Source organism: Rutidosis leptorrhynchoides, chromosome 11, assembly GCF_046630445.1.
Source record: "Rutidosis leptorrhynchoides isolate AG116_Rl617_1_P2 chromosome 11, CSIRO_AGI_Rlap_v1, whole genome shotgun sequence".
Lineage (NCBI taxonomy): Eukaryota > Viridiplantae > Streptophyta > Magnoliopsida > Asterales > Asteraceae > Rutidosis > Rutidosis leptorrhynchoides.
The window spans coordinates 163,206,891-163,223,043 of record NC_092343.1 but is presented as its reverse complement, the minus strand read 5'-3'; the positions used below and the strand labels follow the sequence as shown (position 1 = coordinate 163,223,043).

At 32.3% G+C, this 16,153-nt stretch overlaps 1 protein-coding gene across 1 annotated transcript in view; it reads left to right on the top strand.

The window, feature by feature from the left end:
- Nucleotides 1-6,444, top strand: part of LOC139875161 (uncharacterized) — a 52,659-nt gene extending 46,215 nt beyond the window's left edge. Inside the window, exon 3 of the mRNA XM_071862518.1 lies at nt 6,084-6,444. Within this exon, the coding sequence (XP_071718619.1) occupies nt 6,084-6,444 (361 nt within the window). The remainder of the gene's footprint in view (nt 1-6,083) is intronic.
- The last annotated feature ends 9,709 nt before the right edge of the window (nt 6,445-16,153 follow it).

Genomic DNA, 16,153 nt, shown 5'->3' with positions numbered 1-16,153 from the left:
GAGCGATTTTCGTCTTTCGTCTTCGCAATTATTTATTTAAACTATTACAACTAAAAATAAGGAAATTACAATAAAAAACATTACATTTTGGAATGATATTGCGTCTAAATATATGATAATTTTAGGCAATATCAAAATTCAATCTGTGTCTCGTGTCGAGTTGTACGTGTAGCAAGTAGTAATACGATATGTCTTGAGGTGACTCCCAAGTCTTTGGGTATGGCTAAGCATCAGTAGAAGACACTCTGACCTTGTGAAAGGAGATGCCTTCCCGACTTCTCCAATGCCTAAAAGTGTTAGGGACCTAAGTCCAGAAGTGTCGTTAGATCGTCGAGTAGTGGTGAAGAATGAAAGAGATTAGTGACGGTCATGAAAGCGTACGGGATACGAGTCAACTTGTGGAAACTGAATAACCTTCTAATGTTCATATGTTGTACGTGGCTAATTAGGGTGAGCTCGAGGTGCGGTTACTCCGACAAAGTCCTCACATATCTCCTCCTCCGAGGATCAACTTTAGTGGGCGTGTAATCCGAGGGGTACTCCTCCTAGATTGCGTGAAGTAATGTTTCGATCTCTGGAACGATGGTACGGTAGTAACAGGTGGATTACAATACTAGTCCGTAGGGTTAGACGAGTGGAAAAAGGGTTCAGAAAAACATCTGAACTAGGAAAGATAAATTCTCCAAGTCGGTACAGCGAATAGCAGACATGTAGCGAGAACGTAATCAGGAATAATAACTACAGCAGCCTAGATCATCTACAACAGTACATAGCATGGCAATAATAACAGTATCAAATAGAAGTATCATGCAAAAAGCAGATAGTAGCATGCAGTAGCGAGAATAAGCAGTAGCATACATCAAGATCATATAGCAGTAAAAGTAAGCAGTAGCATGCAGCAGTTCTGCAGAAACAAGTAAACGAGCAAGTTGTAGATTAGTCCTATTAGCGAATCCTACTATACTCGGTCAAGACTCACTAATGCAACCTAATTCCCTACAACCAATGCTCTGATACCAAATGTGACGCCCCGTACAAAACCATCATGTACGAATTGTCAACAATAGGTCCATTACACGGTATAATACTACATGCTGTTTTAAAAAAAAGTTTTGCATTCATGAAAGGATAACATTTTACAAAAGATGACGTGACACAAAGGTCGTTACAAAGCCATTTTTCAAAATAACATAAGTTGCGAATGCAAAATAAAAGTTCCATGATTGAGACGTCTCTAAGTAATGCAGCGGAAGTCTAACACAGTGAGTCTGTAACAGCAAGTCTATACACCAAGACTATAACAACAAGTCTAACAGCGGAAGCAACAATGTCTAAGCACTTGAGAAATACATGCTTAAAATGTCAACACGAATATTGGTGAGCTATAGTTTGTTTGTAATCAATAATGTAATGAAGACCACGAGATTTCAGTGCTTCAACCAGCAATTCAAATCAGTATGATAAAGTATATGTTTATCCGTGGGCACCCGGTAACTAACTTAACGTAATAGTAATACCCCCTAAAAGTACACTTGGCGAGTGCGTATGTCCTCGAAGTATCAAACACCTGTTAAATGCTAGCGCGACTAGCCCGAGTGGGGATGTCAAACCCTATGGATCCATATCTAATATTCGCGTTCACCGGTTCAAAAACCAATGATTAAACGTTACCGTGCTAAGGGGAATCTTTGTGCCATTATATCACCCACACATATATAAAGTTTAAGTACTCGTGTCTAGTATGTAAAACATAAAAAGCGCATGTATTCTCAGTCCCAAAAATAGTTAAAGTAAAAAAAGGAGCTATAACTCACAGTGAATAAGCAGTAAAAGTCGATATGAAAAGTATGGAGGTAGTAAGTCGGTCCAAAAGGTCGTCAACCTAAGTCAAAGGTCACTAAGTCAGTATGTTGTCCCAAAAGGTTTAAAAGTACGTAAGTAAAGTCCTAGACATCATCATCGTCATCATCATTCATAAAAGATAAAGTAAGTTTTCAAAAAGAAAAGCGATCGAAACAAAAGGCTGATTTCGGACAGCTGCTACGACCTCTATACAAAACGAAAAGACGCGTGGTCAGTGGCCAAGGCTCTGTATGTGAGTCCTCTAACCGCTTTCCAATTTTCAGAACCTAACTCGTCTTCGTTTGACCGTGGTGACGGTTTAAGTGCGAGTAGGTCAGAATTTTCAGCACGTCGTTACAAAGGCGTAGTGACTTTCGGAAGGCTATAAATCCTAAACCGTATATCGGATTTAGGCGAGGCCTAAATGAAAAGTTATCTACTCGAAACAAACTATCTGAAAACTGATTTTCTAGAAGTCCAGGAGTCAGATCAGACCCCAAAAAACAGCAAACAAGTGCTTCGGTGGGTTTCTTGGTGCTTGATGCTCATCACGGTTCTCATCATTGATGCGTGTAAGCTTCACGTGTACAAATCTTTGATGTTTTAGCATCACTTTGACCAAGTTTCAACCATCAACACATAACTAAGAGTAAAATCTATCATTCTACAAGTTTTGAACATCAAGATTGCCTCTTTATTGCATAAACCTAATAAAGCTTCAACATTTGTCCTTTTTACACAAGTTTATGCATCTTCATCATATGTGATGATGAATACTTGATCTTTATCATCACAAAAAACAAAAAAAAAGTTCCAAGTAAGTGAGATCTACAATAATAACTTAGATCTCAAGTATTAAGAAAACCCTTAGCTAGAAAGCTTGGATCTTTACAAGATTAATGAGACCATAAGATAGAAAGCTAAGATCTAATGAAAGTAATGAGACCATAAGCTAAAAAGCTAAGATCTTTAACAAAATAATGAAACCCTAAGCTAGAAAGCTTGGATCTTTAGTGTTCTTGAAGTTCCTTAAAGAAAAAGACTAGATCTTCAAGTTACATGAAGATCATAAACACAAGTTTTGATCTTTATAACCAAATAAAGAAATCATAAGCTAGATCTTACAAGTAAATGAAGATTCAAAGCTAGAAAGCTTGAATCTTTCATGTTCTTGAAGGATTCAAACCCAAGTTTGAATCTACAAGATATAACAAGATCAAAAGCTAAAAAGCTAGATCCTTTAAATGATGATGATGATGTCATGGATATGGAGGGAAAAAGAAGAGAAAGAAAATTTAAAACTTACAAGTTTTAGAGTGAGAAAGACTAGAGAGAGAATTAGAGAGTAAGTGTGTGTAATTTGTGAATGAAATCAAGTGTGAAATGTGAGGAATTAGCATGGTATTTATAGGAGGTGATGGGGTGGTATGGTGGTGGTGGCCGTGGGGTTTAGGGGGACAAGGGGGACAAACTTTTGCTTTTTGGTTAATGGTTGTCTAAAGTTGGTGCTTATGTTGGGATCCCATGCCACAATTGTGATTATGGTTAACAAAAATGCTAGTATGTTCCCTCTAATAAATAGACATTTGTCTTACATTTATATGGGTCATAAACTTATTAAAATTGGGCTAATTAAATAGTCCATCAGCTAGAGTAGGGTGGGTTTGAGTCCAACAAGGTAGAAAGTCCAACAAGACTAACTAGTGAGCATAAGTAAATTACTAAGCGTAATTAAGCAACCAATAAACCAAGTAATTATTATTAGAAAATAACAATTAGTATTACGTAGTTATAATATCCCAATTATGACCAAAGTTAAACGTGTATCAAGTACATAGCTCGTTTCAAACGACAAGTGACACTAACGGTCGTATAAGCATTCGGGGATCAAGTTAAGTGATTACACACTTAATAGCACGTTGTGTTGGTTAAGATTCAAAACATAATATTCAAAAGTTAATCACTTTGTTTTGATGATGACACACAAGAACCTAGTAATTAATCATTTGTAGGATGACATGAGTTCATGAGCCTAAACTATCTCTAGCAAAAGACCAATACTTAAGTAATTATCTTGGGAAAAATACTACACGGCTGCACCACGATCGACCATGACACCAACCGTGTTTGTCCTGCACCAACGAGTTCAAGCTTTTCTTAAACTGTAAACCTACGGCTGACTTCATGGATGACCACAGCCCGACCGCAGTTTTCTCTGTTACCAATCTTGACCAAATAAAGTTTGACTAGTTCCCGGCATCTATAATTTACAAAACCTTTTTTAACATGCTTATAATAGTTGCCCTCTTTGATCTAAAAAGAGTTTTGAACCAAAAGATGTTAATTTTCACTAATCACACCTAATGACATCTTAATGACACTTTAAGCTTGATTTAGACTAAAACACTCAAGTGTCATATCTCCTTACCCCAATACATAGTATCATTTAAACATAATAATAATGGTCATTAAAGTCCCACTTAAAGAGTTGCTCCACCATTAGCTCTATGTATCATTATTTGTATAAGAATGTAATTAGTTCAAGTCTAGTCAAGATATAACAAGAATCATTGTGTTCAAACTAGATTCAAACTAGTTCATTTAAGTTGTAACAATGTTCTAAAGGGCAAGATACTCCCATAAGCTAAATGACAAGTAATTAAGAAAGGTTGATGAAGCTTTTGGAAGATAATGGTTTGTCAAGAGACAAAAATCTGCAATTACCTCTTTTGGTAATCAATGACAAATGGTCAAAGATTGAAGACTCTCTTCTTTAGAGGACATATCAACTTCCAAGCTTATGTCCAAAACATAAAGGGTAATGAGGATAATTTTCAGAAGTAATTGGCCTCTAGTTGCAGCTATTCAACAAAGGAAAATGATAATTTTCAAAAGACAAAAACGGCCATAAGAATCAGATGTCAGAGGTACACGGTCGAACCACGGTCGACCGTGCAGTGAGCCGTATGACTTCCAGGCAAATTTATATTTCCTATAAAAGCCAAGCCTTGAAGCATTTGAAGACTCACCTCTTGCACTCATATTTTCTCATACTTACTGATATCATTCTTATACTCAATTTGTAATCTTTTAGAGTGATTCTAGCAAGAGTACTTGTAAGCTTAAAGTTTTAAGTTTACTTGTAAACTATCTTCTTAAAGGTATCTAGAGGATAGTTGTGTTTTCACTAGGATAAGTTCATTGGGATCTTGTGGTAAGAGCTATAGGTGTTTGTGAAGTCTTCAAAGGGACGTAAGAGTTCACAAGGTGCGGCTTATCGAAGTACTAGTGTTGTATCCGGACACTCCACCGAGTTTGGAGTATCATAGTGAAGAAAAATTTCAATTCGTAGAATTGAGGAGTGGATTAAGGAAGATTAGTTAACATCTTCCCGAACCACTATAAATCGTTGTGTTTGTTCTCTCTTCCCTTATCTTTTACTTACAATTTAACATATATTTGTGTTTCTAGCATTATTAGAGAACAAACATTTCAAATCACACTATATCAAGTTCAAGTTCAACAAAACGCTAAAGAAATTTTTTAAAAATCGACTAAGTAACTATTCACCCCCCTCTAGTTACTTACAATTGGTATCAGAGCGGTTGCTCTAAACGTTTTGTCAAAAATTACTAATTTGAAATAAAAACTAATTTTTGCAAATCTTAGAGTTTAAGATCATGGAACAAAAATTTGAGAACTTGAACTATAGTGAAGGATGTTCCATGTAAAGACCTCCACTTCTTGAAAGTGAAGGATTTTGCTATTGGAAGCATCGATTTGAAACGTATGTCCATTCCAAAGATATAGACTATTGGAACATTATTACTAAAGGTGATCATGTTGAATTTAAGGTTTAGTGATGATAAGAAAACTAAAATATATATACCCGACGAAGAATGGACTAAGGAACATAAGATAGAAGTAGGAAAAAACTATGAGGCTAAAATGACCATTTTTAATGCATTGCCTAGAAAAGAATATGAGAGGGTTTTTATTATGGTAGTGCTAAGAAAATTTGGGATAGTATCATGGTTACTCATCTTGAAAACCCATAAGTCATAGAAAATAAAGTAGAATTGCTTATAACTAAATATGAACAATTTGCTATTAAATATTATGAAAAAAATAGATAGTGCCTACACTAGATTTAACAATATTTGTTCAAGTTTGAAAGCTCTAGGTACAACTTACATGGATAAGCAATATGTTCGTAAGTTCTTAAGGGCTCTACCATCAAGATGGAGACCAAAGGTGACGGCAATTGACGAATCAAAGAATGCGAAAAAGCTAACTCTAGATGAACTCATTGGAAATCTCAAAGTACATGAGGTCATCCTAGATAAAGATGATGGGTTAGAAAAGGTCAAGAGAGAAAAGAACAAGTCAATCGCTCTAAAGGCTAAGATTCATGATGAATATGACATTGATGATGACGATGATGATATTCTCAATGATGATGAGCAACTCGCATTTATTGTTCGCTCATTTAAGAAATTTTATCGAAGACCAGGAAACCAAGTTCGCCCTCCGATGGAACAAAGGAAAGACGCCATTCGATCCCGAGAAAAATTTTGTACGAAAATGTTTTGGGTATGGTGATCCAAATCACTTAATAAGTGAATGTCCTAAAAGAAAGAATGAAAAGGCCTTTCTTGGAGGTGCGTGAGATTATGAAGAAAATGACACTCAAGAAGAAGGAAAGGAAACGTGTCTCATGGCCATTGACATGCCAAGTGATGACGACAAAGGATCACAAGTCGGACAAACCGACAATGAGGTGCTTGGAAATTTCTTTGAGTTTAGTATTGACAACTTTGCTAAATTGTGTACCTTGAGTAGTAAAGTAAGTGACAAAAACACAAGTCTAAAGGAAGAAAATAACTTGCTTAGGTTAGAAATCTTACAACTTAAAGAAAGAATATCTAACTCACGAGAATGTCTTACATGTGATGACTTAAAACATGAAAACTATGCCTTGAACAAAACTAACAAACTACTTGAAAATAAAATTAAGTTTTCAAAATATGACGGGAGTAGTAAAGTGTTACAAAATATTTTAAGTGTTCAAAAATCAACAAATGACAAACAAGGGCTAGGATACAAGGAAAATACTCTTAAAACAAAATCATCCAAACATAAGCGAATATTGTTTGTTAGACCTCAAGTAGTAGAAACACCAAAACCAAAGGCCTTCATAACCAATCAAGTTAAGACCAGAGGAAAAGAAATCAAATCATTTGCAAAAAATTCTTCAAGAAAAATGATTAATCAAAACTCTAAAAATAGAGTCAAACTAAAAAGAACAACAAAATTAAAATTGTTAAGAAATGGGTTAGAGTAGGAATCTTTAATGCTAATCATCTCGGACCCAACAAACATTGGGTACCAAAGTTATTGATTAATCAAATGTAGGTTTGTCTCAATGGTGTTGTACAAAATGAAGAATGGATAATTGATAGCGGATGTACAACACACATGACGGGTAACATGTGACAACTCGGAAATTTCCGATCAAATTTAAACTTAATTTTATATGGTTCTGACACGATAAGCGAAGTCTTTTATCTTGAGTCTCAAAATTTTTAAACTGTTTCAATTACCTTTCGACCGTTCTCGAAGATTCACGAACACTAATTTGTAAATAGATACATATATATTTAAAAATATAAATGTGTATATTAGTTCGAATTAATTTGAAATATAAATTGAAATAATATACGATTTAATTGATAAATATGTAAAATAAAATACGGTATAATAAAACATGTTATCAAAAAAGTATCTATATAGAAAGTACATCGAACATAATTATTAAATGATAGTAACAATCGGTTGCTATTTTGATTGTTAGTAAACAAGTTTAAAATAAATTATGGCTGCTATCATATTCTTTCAATTATGCACGTTTTGTTACTAGGTGACCTATTTAACCTATCATGATTATTAATATATTATTATTCTTTTGTTTATATGTAGATAATATACATCATGCAAATATATATATATATATATATATATATATATATATATATATATATATATATATATATATATATATATATATATATATATATATATATATATATCAATGACTCATGAGCTTCTATACACACATATTGTGATGACCCATCCTTATCCACCTGGACGAAGTCATCAACATTTGGTCCCATTACGAGGTACTGATCTAAATATGCCATGAATGACTCCAAGTAATATCCTTAAAATGAGCTAATGCACAGCGGAAGATTTCTTTAATACCTGAGAATAAAAATGCTTTAAAGTGTCAACCAAAAGGTTGGTGAGTTCATAGGTTTATCATAACAATCATTTCAATATCTTAATACACCACAAAATTTCATATACACAAACGTTTTAATAAAAATATTTTAAGTGGTTGAGCAATTGGTAACCATACTTAACATTTAATCAACGTCGCATATTCCCTTTATTATGAAATCTCACTACACTGTACCAAGAGTAGTCACCGAAACGAAGTACTGTGCAACCGTTGAATACTGGTCATCCAGTCCGGTTGGGGTTGTCAGGCCCGATATATCTATCAACAGGATTCACGTTTACAATACCACATGTAAATAGTAGTTACCAAGCTATTAGGGAAGATATGCAGGGTGGTACAACTCACGTAGAATATATTTTAAGTACTTGTGTCTATCTCGTAAACATTTATAAAAGCAGCGCATGTATTTTCAGCCCAAAAAATATATATTGCAAAAGCAATTAAAAAGGGAGCAAATGAAACTCACCATACTATATTTTGTAGTAAAAATACATATGACGGCATTGAACAAATGTAGGGTTGACATCGAATTCATGAACCTATATCATTTATATATATATTAACACATATAATGGTAATCGAACAAGTTTATACATTCTTATTAATTATTATTTATTATGATTTATTAGTTATATATATATATATATATATATATATATATATATATATATATATATATATATATATATATATATATATATTAATGTTTTATCTTTATCTATTATGTATTAATACTTTCATAAATAATTATATTGATATCTGTAATATATGTAAAAATGTTTCTATTATGATAATAGTAATACTAATTTATAATAATAATAATAATAATAATAATAATAATAATAATAATAATAATAATAATAATAATAATAAATTTAAAATAAAGATACTTTTAATAATATTGATGAAAATGATAACTTTAATAAATAATACGTTTAGTAAAAGTGTTAATTTTTAACAATAATGAATATTTATAATCATAACTATAAAAATAATGATACTAATACTTATATGAATAATAATAATGATAATATTAATAATAATACTTATAATAATAATAAGATGAATAAATAACTATCTTAAATGGGAAGAGCTAAAAAAATTAAACTGCCTTGGCCCGGGTTCGAACCCAAGACCTCTCATTAACCCACAAACAGATCCAACCACTAGACTAATTCCGTTTTTCTGAATATAAACGAAACCAAAATTTATTTAACTTGATTACTTCTGCTTTTCTATCTTCTTCTACTTAATCTCTTCGGCCCAATAGTAATTACGGCCCAATAGCCCCATTTGGTAAAAATTCATTTAAACGGCCCAAATAATAAAAAAATATCCAGTAACATACTTATCAAATTTCTGTTTCGTTACTTGACTTCAAAAAGGAATAAAAAAAATTGAGACGGCTCAAATATTAATCAAGTGGGATTTATTCGTTTTAGGTTTTGTCGGCCACAACTTTAAAAGAAAAAGAAAACCATGATTGTATTTGTGGACTTGAAACTGAATAAGGAAAAGTAGAAACAGTTATATTCACAGGTTGTGATGGGTGGCCGAAGCAAGAGGAGAAGGTGGGTTGGTGGTGTTGATCCGATGAAGTGGTGGTGGTATAGGGGTATGAGACTTTCCAAGTGGTGATTTAAAAGGTCACAGTTTGAAGATGGTGTTGTTGTTTAATTGTTAGTTTTATTAAACAAAAGAGAAAATAGAAACGACAACAACGGTGGTCATGAATTGCAGGAAAAAGGAAATAAAGAGAGAGAGATGATTGTGGTGTTTTCAGTTGTGGTAGCGAACGGTTATAGGAGATGAGGTGGTGTTTATGATTGTTTGATGAGGGTGAGTTTGGTGATGGTTTACATGGGTGGTTGTAGGTGGTGGTTCTAATAATGAAGGTGGTGGTTTACATGATGGTGATGTAGCCGGTGGTTAAAGATGGTTGTGAATCGAAGAGATATACAATAGTAGTTCGTTGGTGGTGCTCTTCACAAGGTTATTCCGGCTGTAAGAGAGGAGTCATGAACGATGATGGTGAGAAGTGAGGGTGGCTCGATGATAGTTCATAATACGGTGACTAATATATATTAGATATATAGAAGTGATTGAGAGACAAAAACAAAATACTAATTATTTTCACACTTTACAGCTCATAGCCACCTTCTCATATGAATTTAATGTATCGACATATTTTAAAAGGGAGATAATCATGAATGGTGCAAGTTGAATTGTAGGCTTATGTTTATTTATATAATATGAAAAAGAAATTGGGTATGGGATAGTTTATTAAAGCAGAGTGATAGATGGTGGGTTAAATGTATTCTTTAGTTGCAATTGAAGACTAAATAGAAATAGATATTTAGGTAGATGGTTAGTGGGTTTGTTATTGAGTGGTCCATGATTAGACAGAAAATCAAAAGTTGATAGATTTATATTGATGGTATGATATGGATGTATATATATATATATATATATATATATATATATATATATATATATATATATATATATATATATATATATATATATATATAACATAGATAAAGTTATATATTCTGTATCATAATAAATATACTAATAATCAACTAATATGTGAATTGTGAATTGACATGAAACAGAGAAAGAAAGTGTGATTGATGAAAATGTAAAGTGGTAGTGCTTATGTGAGTGCAACTCACTCTTATCCCTTTTAAATGTGTAAATGTATTTCAATCATGTACAGCGAGTCATTTAATTTAAGCACAAGTGGAATATGAGATTTCCTGATTGATGTTAAACTATGTCTATAAATTAAATATATTTATTATATAACAAGTTGAGAAAAGTAAATAATACAATATAATAAATAAATGTGTTAAAATATATAGTCACCGGTTAATTGTTTGTACTCTATTTTAATAGGAATAATATATATCGTACTTCGTTGATAAACAGTAGCGAAATAAAAATCTCTGAAAAATCCCATATCTTTAAATTAAATAGTTTTATTTATTTTAGTCATTATGGTATATAATTTGATCATTAATCTACAAAATAAAAATTACATCAACTATCCCTCTCATTTCTGGGTAAAATATAAAAAGTGTTAAAACTTAACAAATAGTTCCTAAATACATTTTTAATAAGCCTAAAATTTATATTACTTATTTTCGGATCACCGTTTATTTTAAATTCATATAAGTTTCTTTTTAACTCGTTTACTATCAATCAAATAACAATTGAGTGTTACTTTCGTTTACTAAATAACTTCAAAATCACAAAATATGTATTCAATATACATTATTTATAAATATATACTCTTTAAATAATAATTATTATATATTAGTTATAATAATTACAATATACAATATTTCATATTATATATATATATATATATATATATATATATATATATATATATATATATATATATATATATATATATATATATATATATATATATATATATATATATATATATATATATATATTAGATACTTGCGTATCTATTTACATGTAATCGTATCGTGAGTCGTCGGAAATGGTCAAATGTTAAATAACAGTTCAGAAATTTTGAGACTCAATATTACAGACTTTGCTTATCGTCTCGAACCCATATAAGGATTAAGTTTAAATTTGGTCGGAAATTTCCGGGTCATGACAGTACCTACCCGTTAAAGAAATTTCGTCCCGAAATTTGATCGAGGTCGTCGTGCCTAACAATAAGAATGTTTTCATGACGAATATGAGTTGATAAATAGAGTTTCATCATTATTGAGTAATATAGATAAAATGATTCGATTATGTGAAGCGTACGAGTGAAGCTGTCACAAAAGAGAGAAATGTGGAAATAACTGTTCGCCTTAACTTTTGACGTAGTTACTGTTGAATTTAGAAAATAAGGTGCGTCTTAACTTTTGACGTTGTCTTGGTTGAATTTCTGGAATTCAAGGGATTAAGGAAATCTTTGAAATCTAAATAAGATCTAAGTCTTCGGAATTTAAGGAAATTAGGATCTTTTTAATTAAATATGGTCATCTGTCTTGATTGCTCTGTCAAATATTTCTATTATAAATTAACTTCTTCCATTTCCATTATTTTCACTGTTCCTTTACTCACTTCATACTTCCAAAAGATTCTGAAAATGCTTAATCCAGTTCTAATACTTTGTATTTTCCTGACTATCGCTTCTATCATTCTTCTCTTTCATTTATCATCAGAGGAATCTATTTACTTCTATGATTACCTTGGGGTTATAATGTTTTTAATTCTCCCGTGTCTTTACGTTGCAATACGTATTGATATACACGGTTTGTAATTTCGGTGTTGTTGTCGGGTTTTATATTTTCCCTTATATTTTGGAACTCCATGCTCTTGTTTTCTCTTCCCGACTACAAGTCAAGCAAATAATGGTCCAGAATTTATAGGTATGAAGTTTCGATTGGTCATAATGTTCTAAGCAGGAAGGAACGTAATAGCACGATTGATTTGGTAAATTACCAGAATTATAGAAGATAGAACTATCAAGAATATATATTTTCTTGATATGTTCAGAGGTTAAGAAGAATGAAAGAGTTATGTAACATGGTTCCTGATAAAAGTATAATCTGTGATCCTTTATCATGTTCCATTAGAAACTTAGCATGACTTACTGTAATATAATCACGTTGGCCAAGCGCATTATATTATACTAACTCATGCTTCAATTCCCAACACTACTCCAGAAACATTCATAATTCATACTTAGGTTTTATAGAAATTTCTGATATAATGTAATACAGATAGCACGAAGAGGTATATAATTTCAGACGAAAGGTTGAAGTTAACTTGTTGGAGCTGTGACAAAATTTGCCACTTTGAAAGGGATTACCCAAATTATTTTGGGTAATAATAACACTAAAAGAATTAGCACAGCTACGTGTTAAACGATTACTCAGTTTTCGAGAGTTTTTCAGGTGCATAACTATATGCATCAATCTTTTCTTTCGTAGATGAAGTACGGTTGGTTAATCCTCTCGATTGAGGTGCCTTCAAGAATCATGAAAGATTTGAACGCAGATTATAATCGTTAAGACACAAATTATAATTGTCAAGACACAAATGAGGTTTAAGATGAAATCAAGTGGCAAACTTGAAGAATTGTTTAGTTTCATATGTTATAATCAATATTTTAATTCATCTTAATTGTCCAATGTTATTAGTCCACAGTCGATAGTCCACAATTAACAGTCCAATAATTCATATATAGTTTAATATATAATATTTGAATTAATTAATACTTATCGTGACCCGTGTACATGTCTCAGACTCGATCACAACTCAAACTATATATATTATTGTAGATTCAACCTTAACCCTGTATAGCTAACTCCAGCATTACTACATATAGAGTGTCTATGGTTATTCTAAATAATATATATAGATGCGTCGATATGATATGTCAAAACCTTGTATACGTGTCCCGATATTTAAAGTGCGTAAAATAAATAACAGAAATTAAATGACGATAAATAAAATTGCGAGAATATAAATTGCGATAAATAAATTGAGATAAATAAAATGTAATCAATTAGCTGGGAATAGTTAACTAGAAATAGTTAGCGTGGATTATTAACAAAATTCTTCTCATAGTTAAATTGTTTGTTTCTAACAAATTTTATTTTGTCCAATATTTTCTTCATTATGCCACTTGTTGGATTCTGATAGATCAAAATCCAAATATGAAATTGAATGAATATGGTTATTCTGTGGTGAACGGATTCGTATATCTGTGGATGTAAGTAGGATAGTAAATGACTGTTGAATCAGATTCGAAGGATGTACATGGTAACTTATTAATGTGAAATCTAAATATTCCTCGGTATTACCTACCCGTTAAAATATTTTCACCATTAACAGTTTGTACGAAAGAATTTTTAATTACAACCTTTATGAAAACATATATACATATATATTTTCTTCTGATGTAATCATGGATTTAATGAGTCAATATGATATTAGACTCATTTGATTTACCGTTAGAACAAGAATATATAATCTCTAAAACATTAGAGATTACATAATCGCCATGAAGAACGAAGACAATTGAAGTAGAACGGTATGTAGAACGATGATTATACTCGAGGTACAGAATGAGATGTTGAGGCATAGATTGTTGATGGTACTGGTGCTGTTATTGATGGTACTGTGGGTGCCGGTGATATTGTTGAAGTTGTTAAGTTTTGCACCATATTCTCCAAATTGATTACTCGAGCACGAAGTTCGTTAATTTCTTCTATTATTCCTGAATGATTGTCGGTCGGAACGAGCGGATGAATAGGGTTTAGAATTTTAGATAGAAGATAATCGTGACGAGCTACCCTGGAGATGAGGCTAAAAATGGTGTTTCGGATAGGTTCGCCGGTAATTGCTTCAGGTTCTTCGTCAAGAGGTGAATTCGGTTGATGGAAAGGATTGCCTTTTTCGTGTCTCCAATGATTAAGTAGGCTACAAACCCATCAGATGAATTGGGGATGGCTGATTGGTTGATTCATTCTGGTGACGCTGCTTCCGGAGCATAGGTAAACATCCATGTCGAAATATCTGTCGGGTTCTGAAGAAATTGAACTAGTGATGAGTTCCATTTCGTACGATTGAATAAAGGATTTTTCGATATGAATGTTTTTCCGGCTATCGAGTGGTATTCTAATTACATAGAATATCTATATATAATATAGAAGATCCCGTAGACTACAGAGGAACTTTCGGAAACGGTCAGACAAAGTTTATAATAACAGATACGCTAGGATATAAATTTATCTATAAACTAGCTATGCAATAAGTGCAGGAAGTCGTGTCTAGACTTAGGATTGATAAACATGTAATTTTCCACTAGGAATGATAAACAATATTTATAATATGCAGCTAAGGTCGAAGTCCAGATTCACTAATGCACCCTAACGACTATCGGTTAGACACACTAATGCAAGACCTGGTTATCTAAGACCACTGCTCTGATACCACCTGTGACGACCCATCCTTATCCACCTGGACGAAGTCATCAACATTTGGTCCCATTGCGAGGTACTGATCTAAATATGCCATGAATGACTCCAAGTAATATCCTTAAAATGAGCTAATGCACAGCGGAAGATTTCTTTAATACCTGAGAATAAACATGCTTTAAAGTGTCAACCAAAAGGTTGGTGAGTTCATAGGTTTATCATAACAATCATTTCAATATCTTAATAGACCACAAGATTTAATATACACAAATGTTTTAATAAAAATATTCTAAGTGGTTGAGCACTTTGTATCCATACTTAACATTTAATCAACGTCGCATATTCCCTTTATTATGAAATCTCACTACACTGTACCAAGAGTAGTCACTGAAACGAAGTATTGTGCAACCGTTGAATGCTGGTCGTCCAGTCCGGTTGGGGTTGTCAGGCCCGATAGATCTATCAGCAGGATTCGCGTTTACAATACCACATGTAAATAGTAGTTACCAAGCTATTAGGGAAGATATACAGGGTGGTACCACTCAACGTAGAATATATTTTAAGTACTTGTGTCTATCTAGTAAACATTTATAAAAGTAGCGCATGTATTCTCAGCCCAAAAAATATATATTGCAAAAGCAATTAAAAAGGGAGCAAATGAAACTCACCATACTGTATTTTGTAGTAAAAATATAAAATGCCCCGTTCATATTAATTATAAACGTGTCATATTAATTGATTTCTTTGCGAGGTTTTGACCTCTATATGAGACGTTTTCAAAGCTTGCATTCATTTTAAAATAACCATAACTTTATTATTGGATAAAGGTCTAAAAGCATAAGTTTTGATTGTCGATCAAAGACAATCTCCTCAAAATACCTGTATTTTACACACACCATTACATACTTGCCAACAATATATTACAAATACAATTCCCGAATGCAAGTTTATTTATTTAGAAAAGCATGATGACTCCAAATCTTGACGTTGAGTAAACATGCAACAGCGGAAGCTTTCTAATAACCACCTGAGAATAAACATGCTAAAAAAG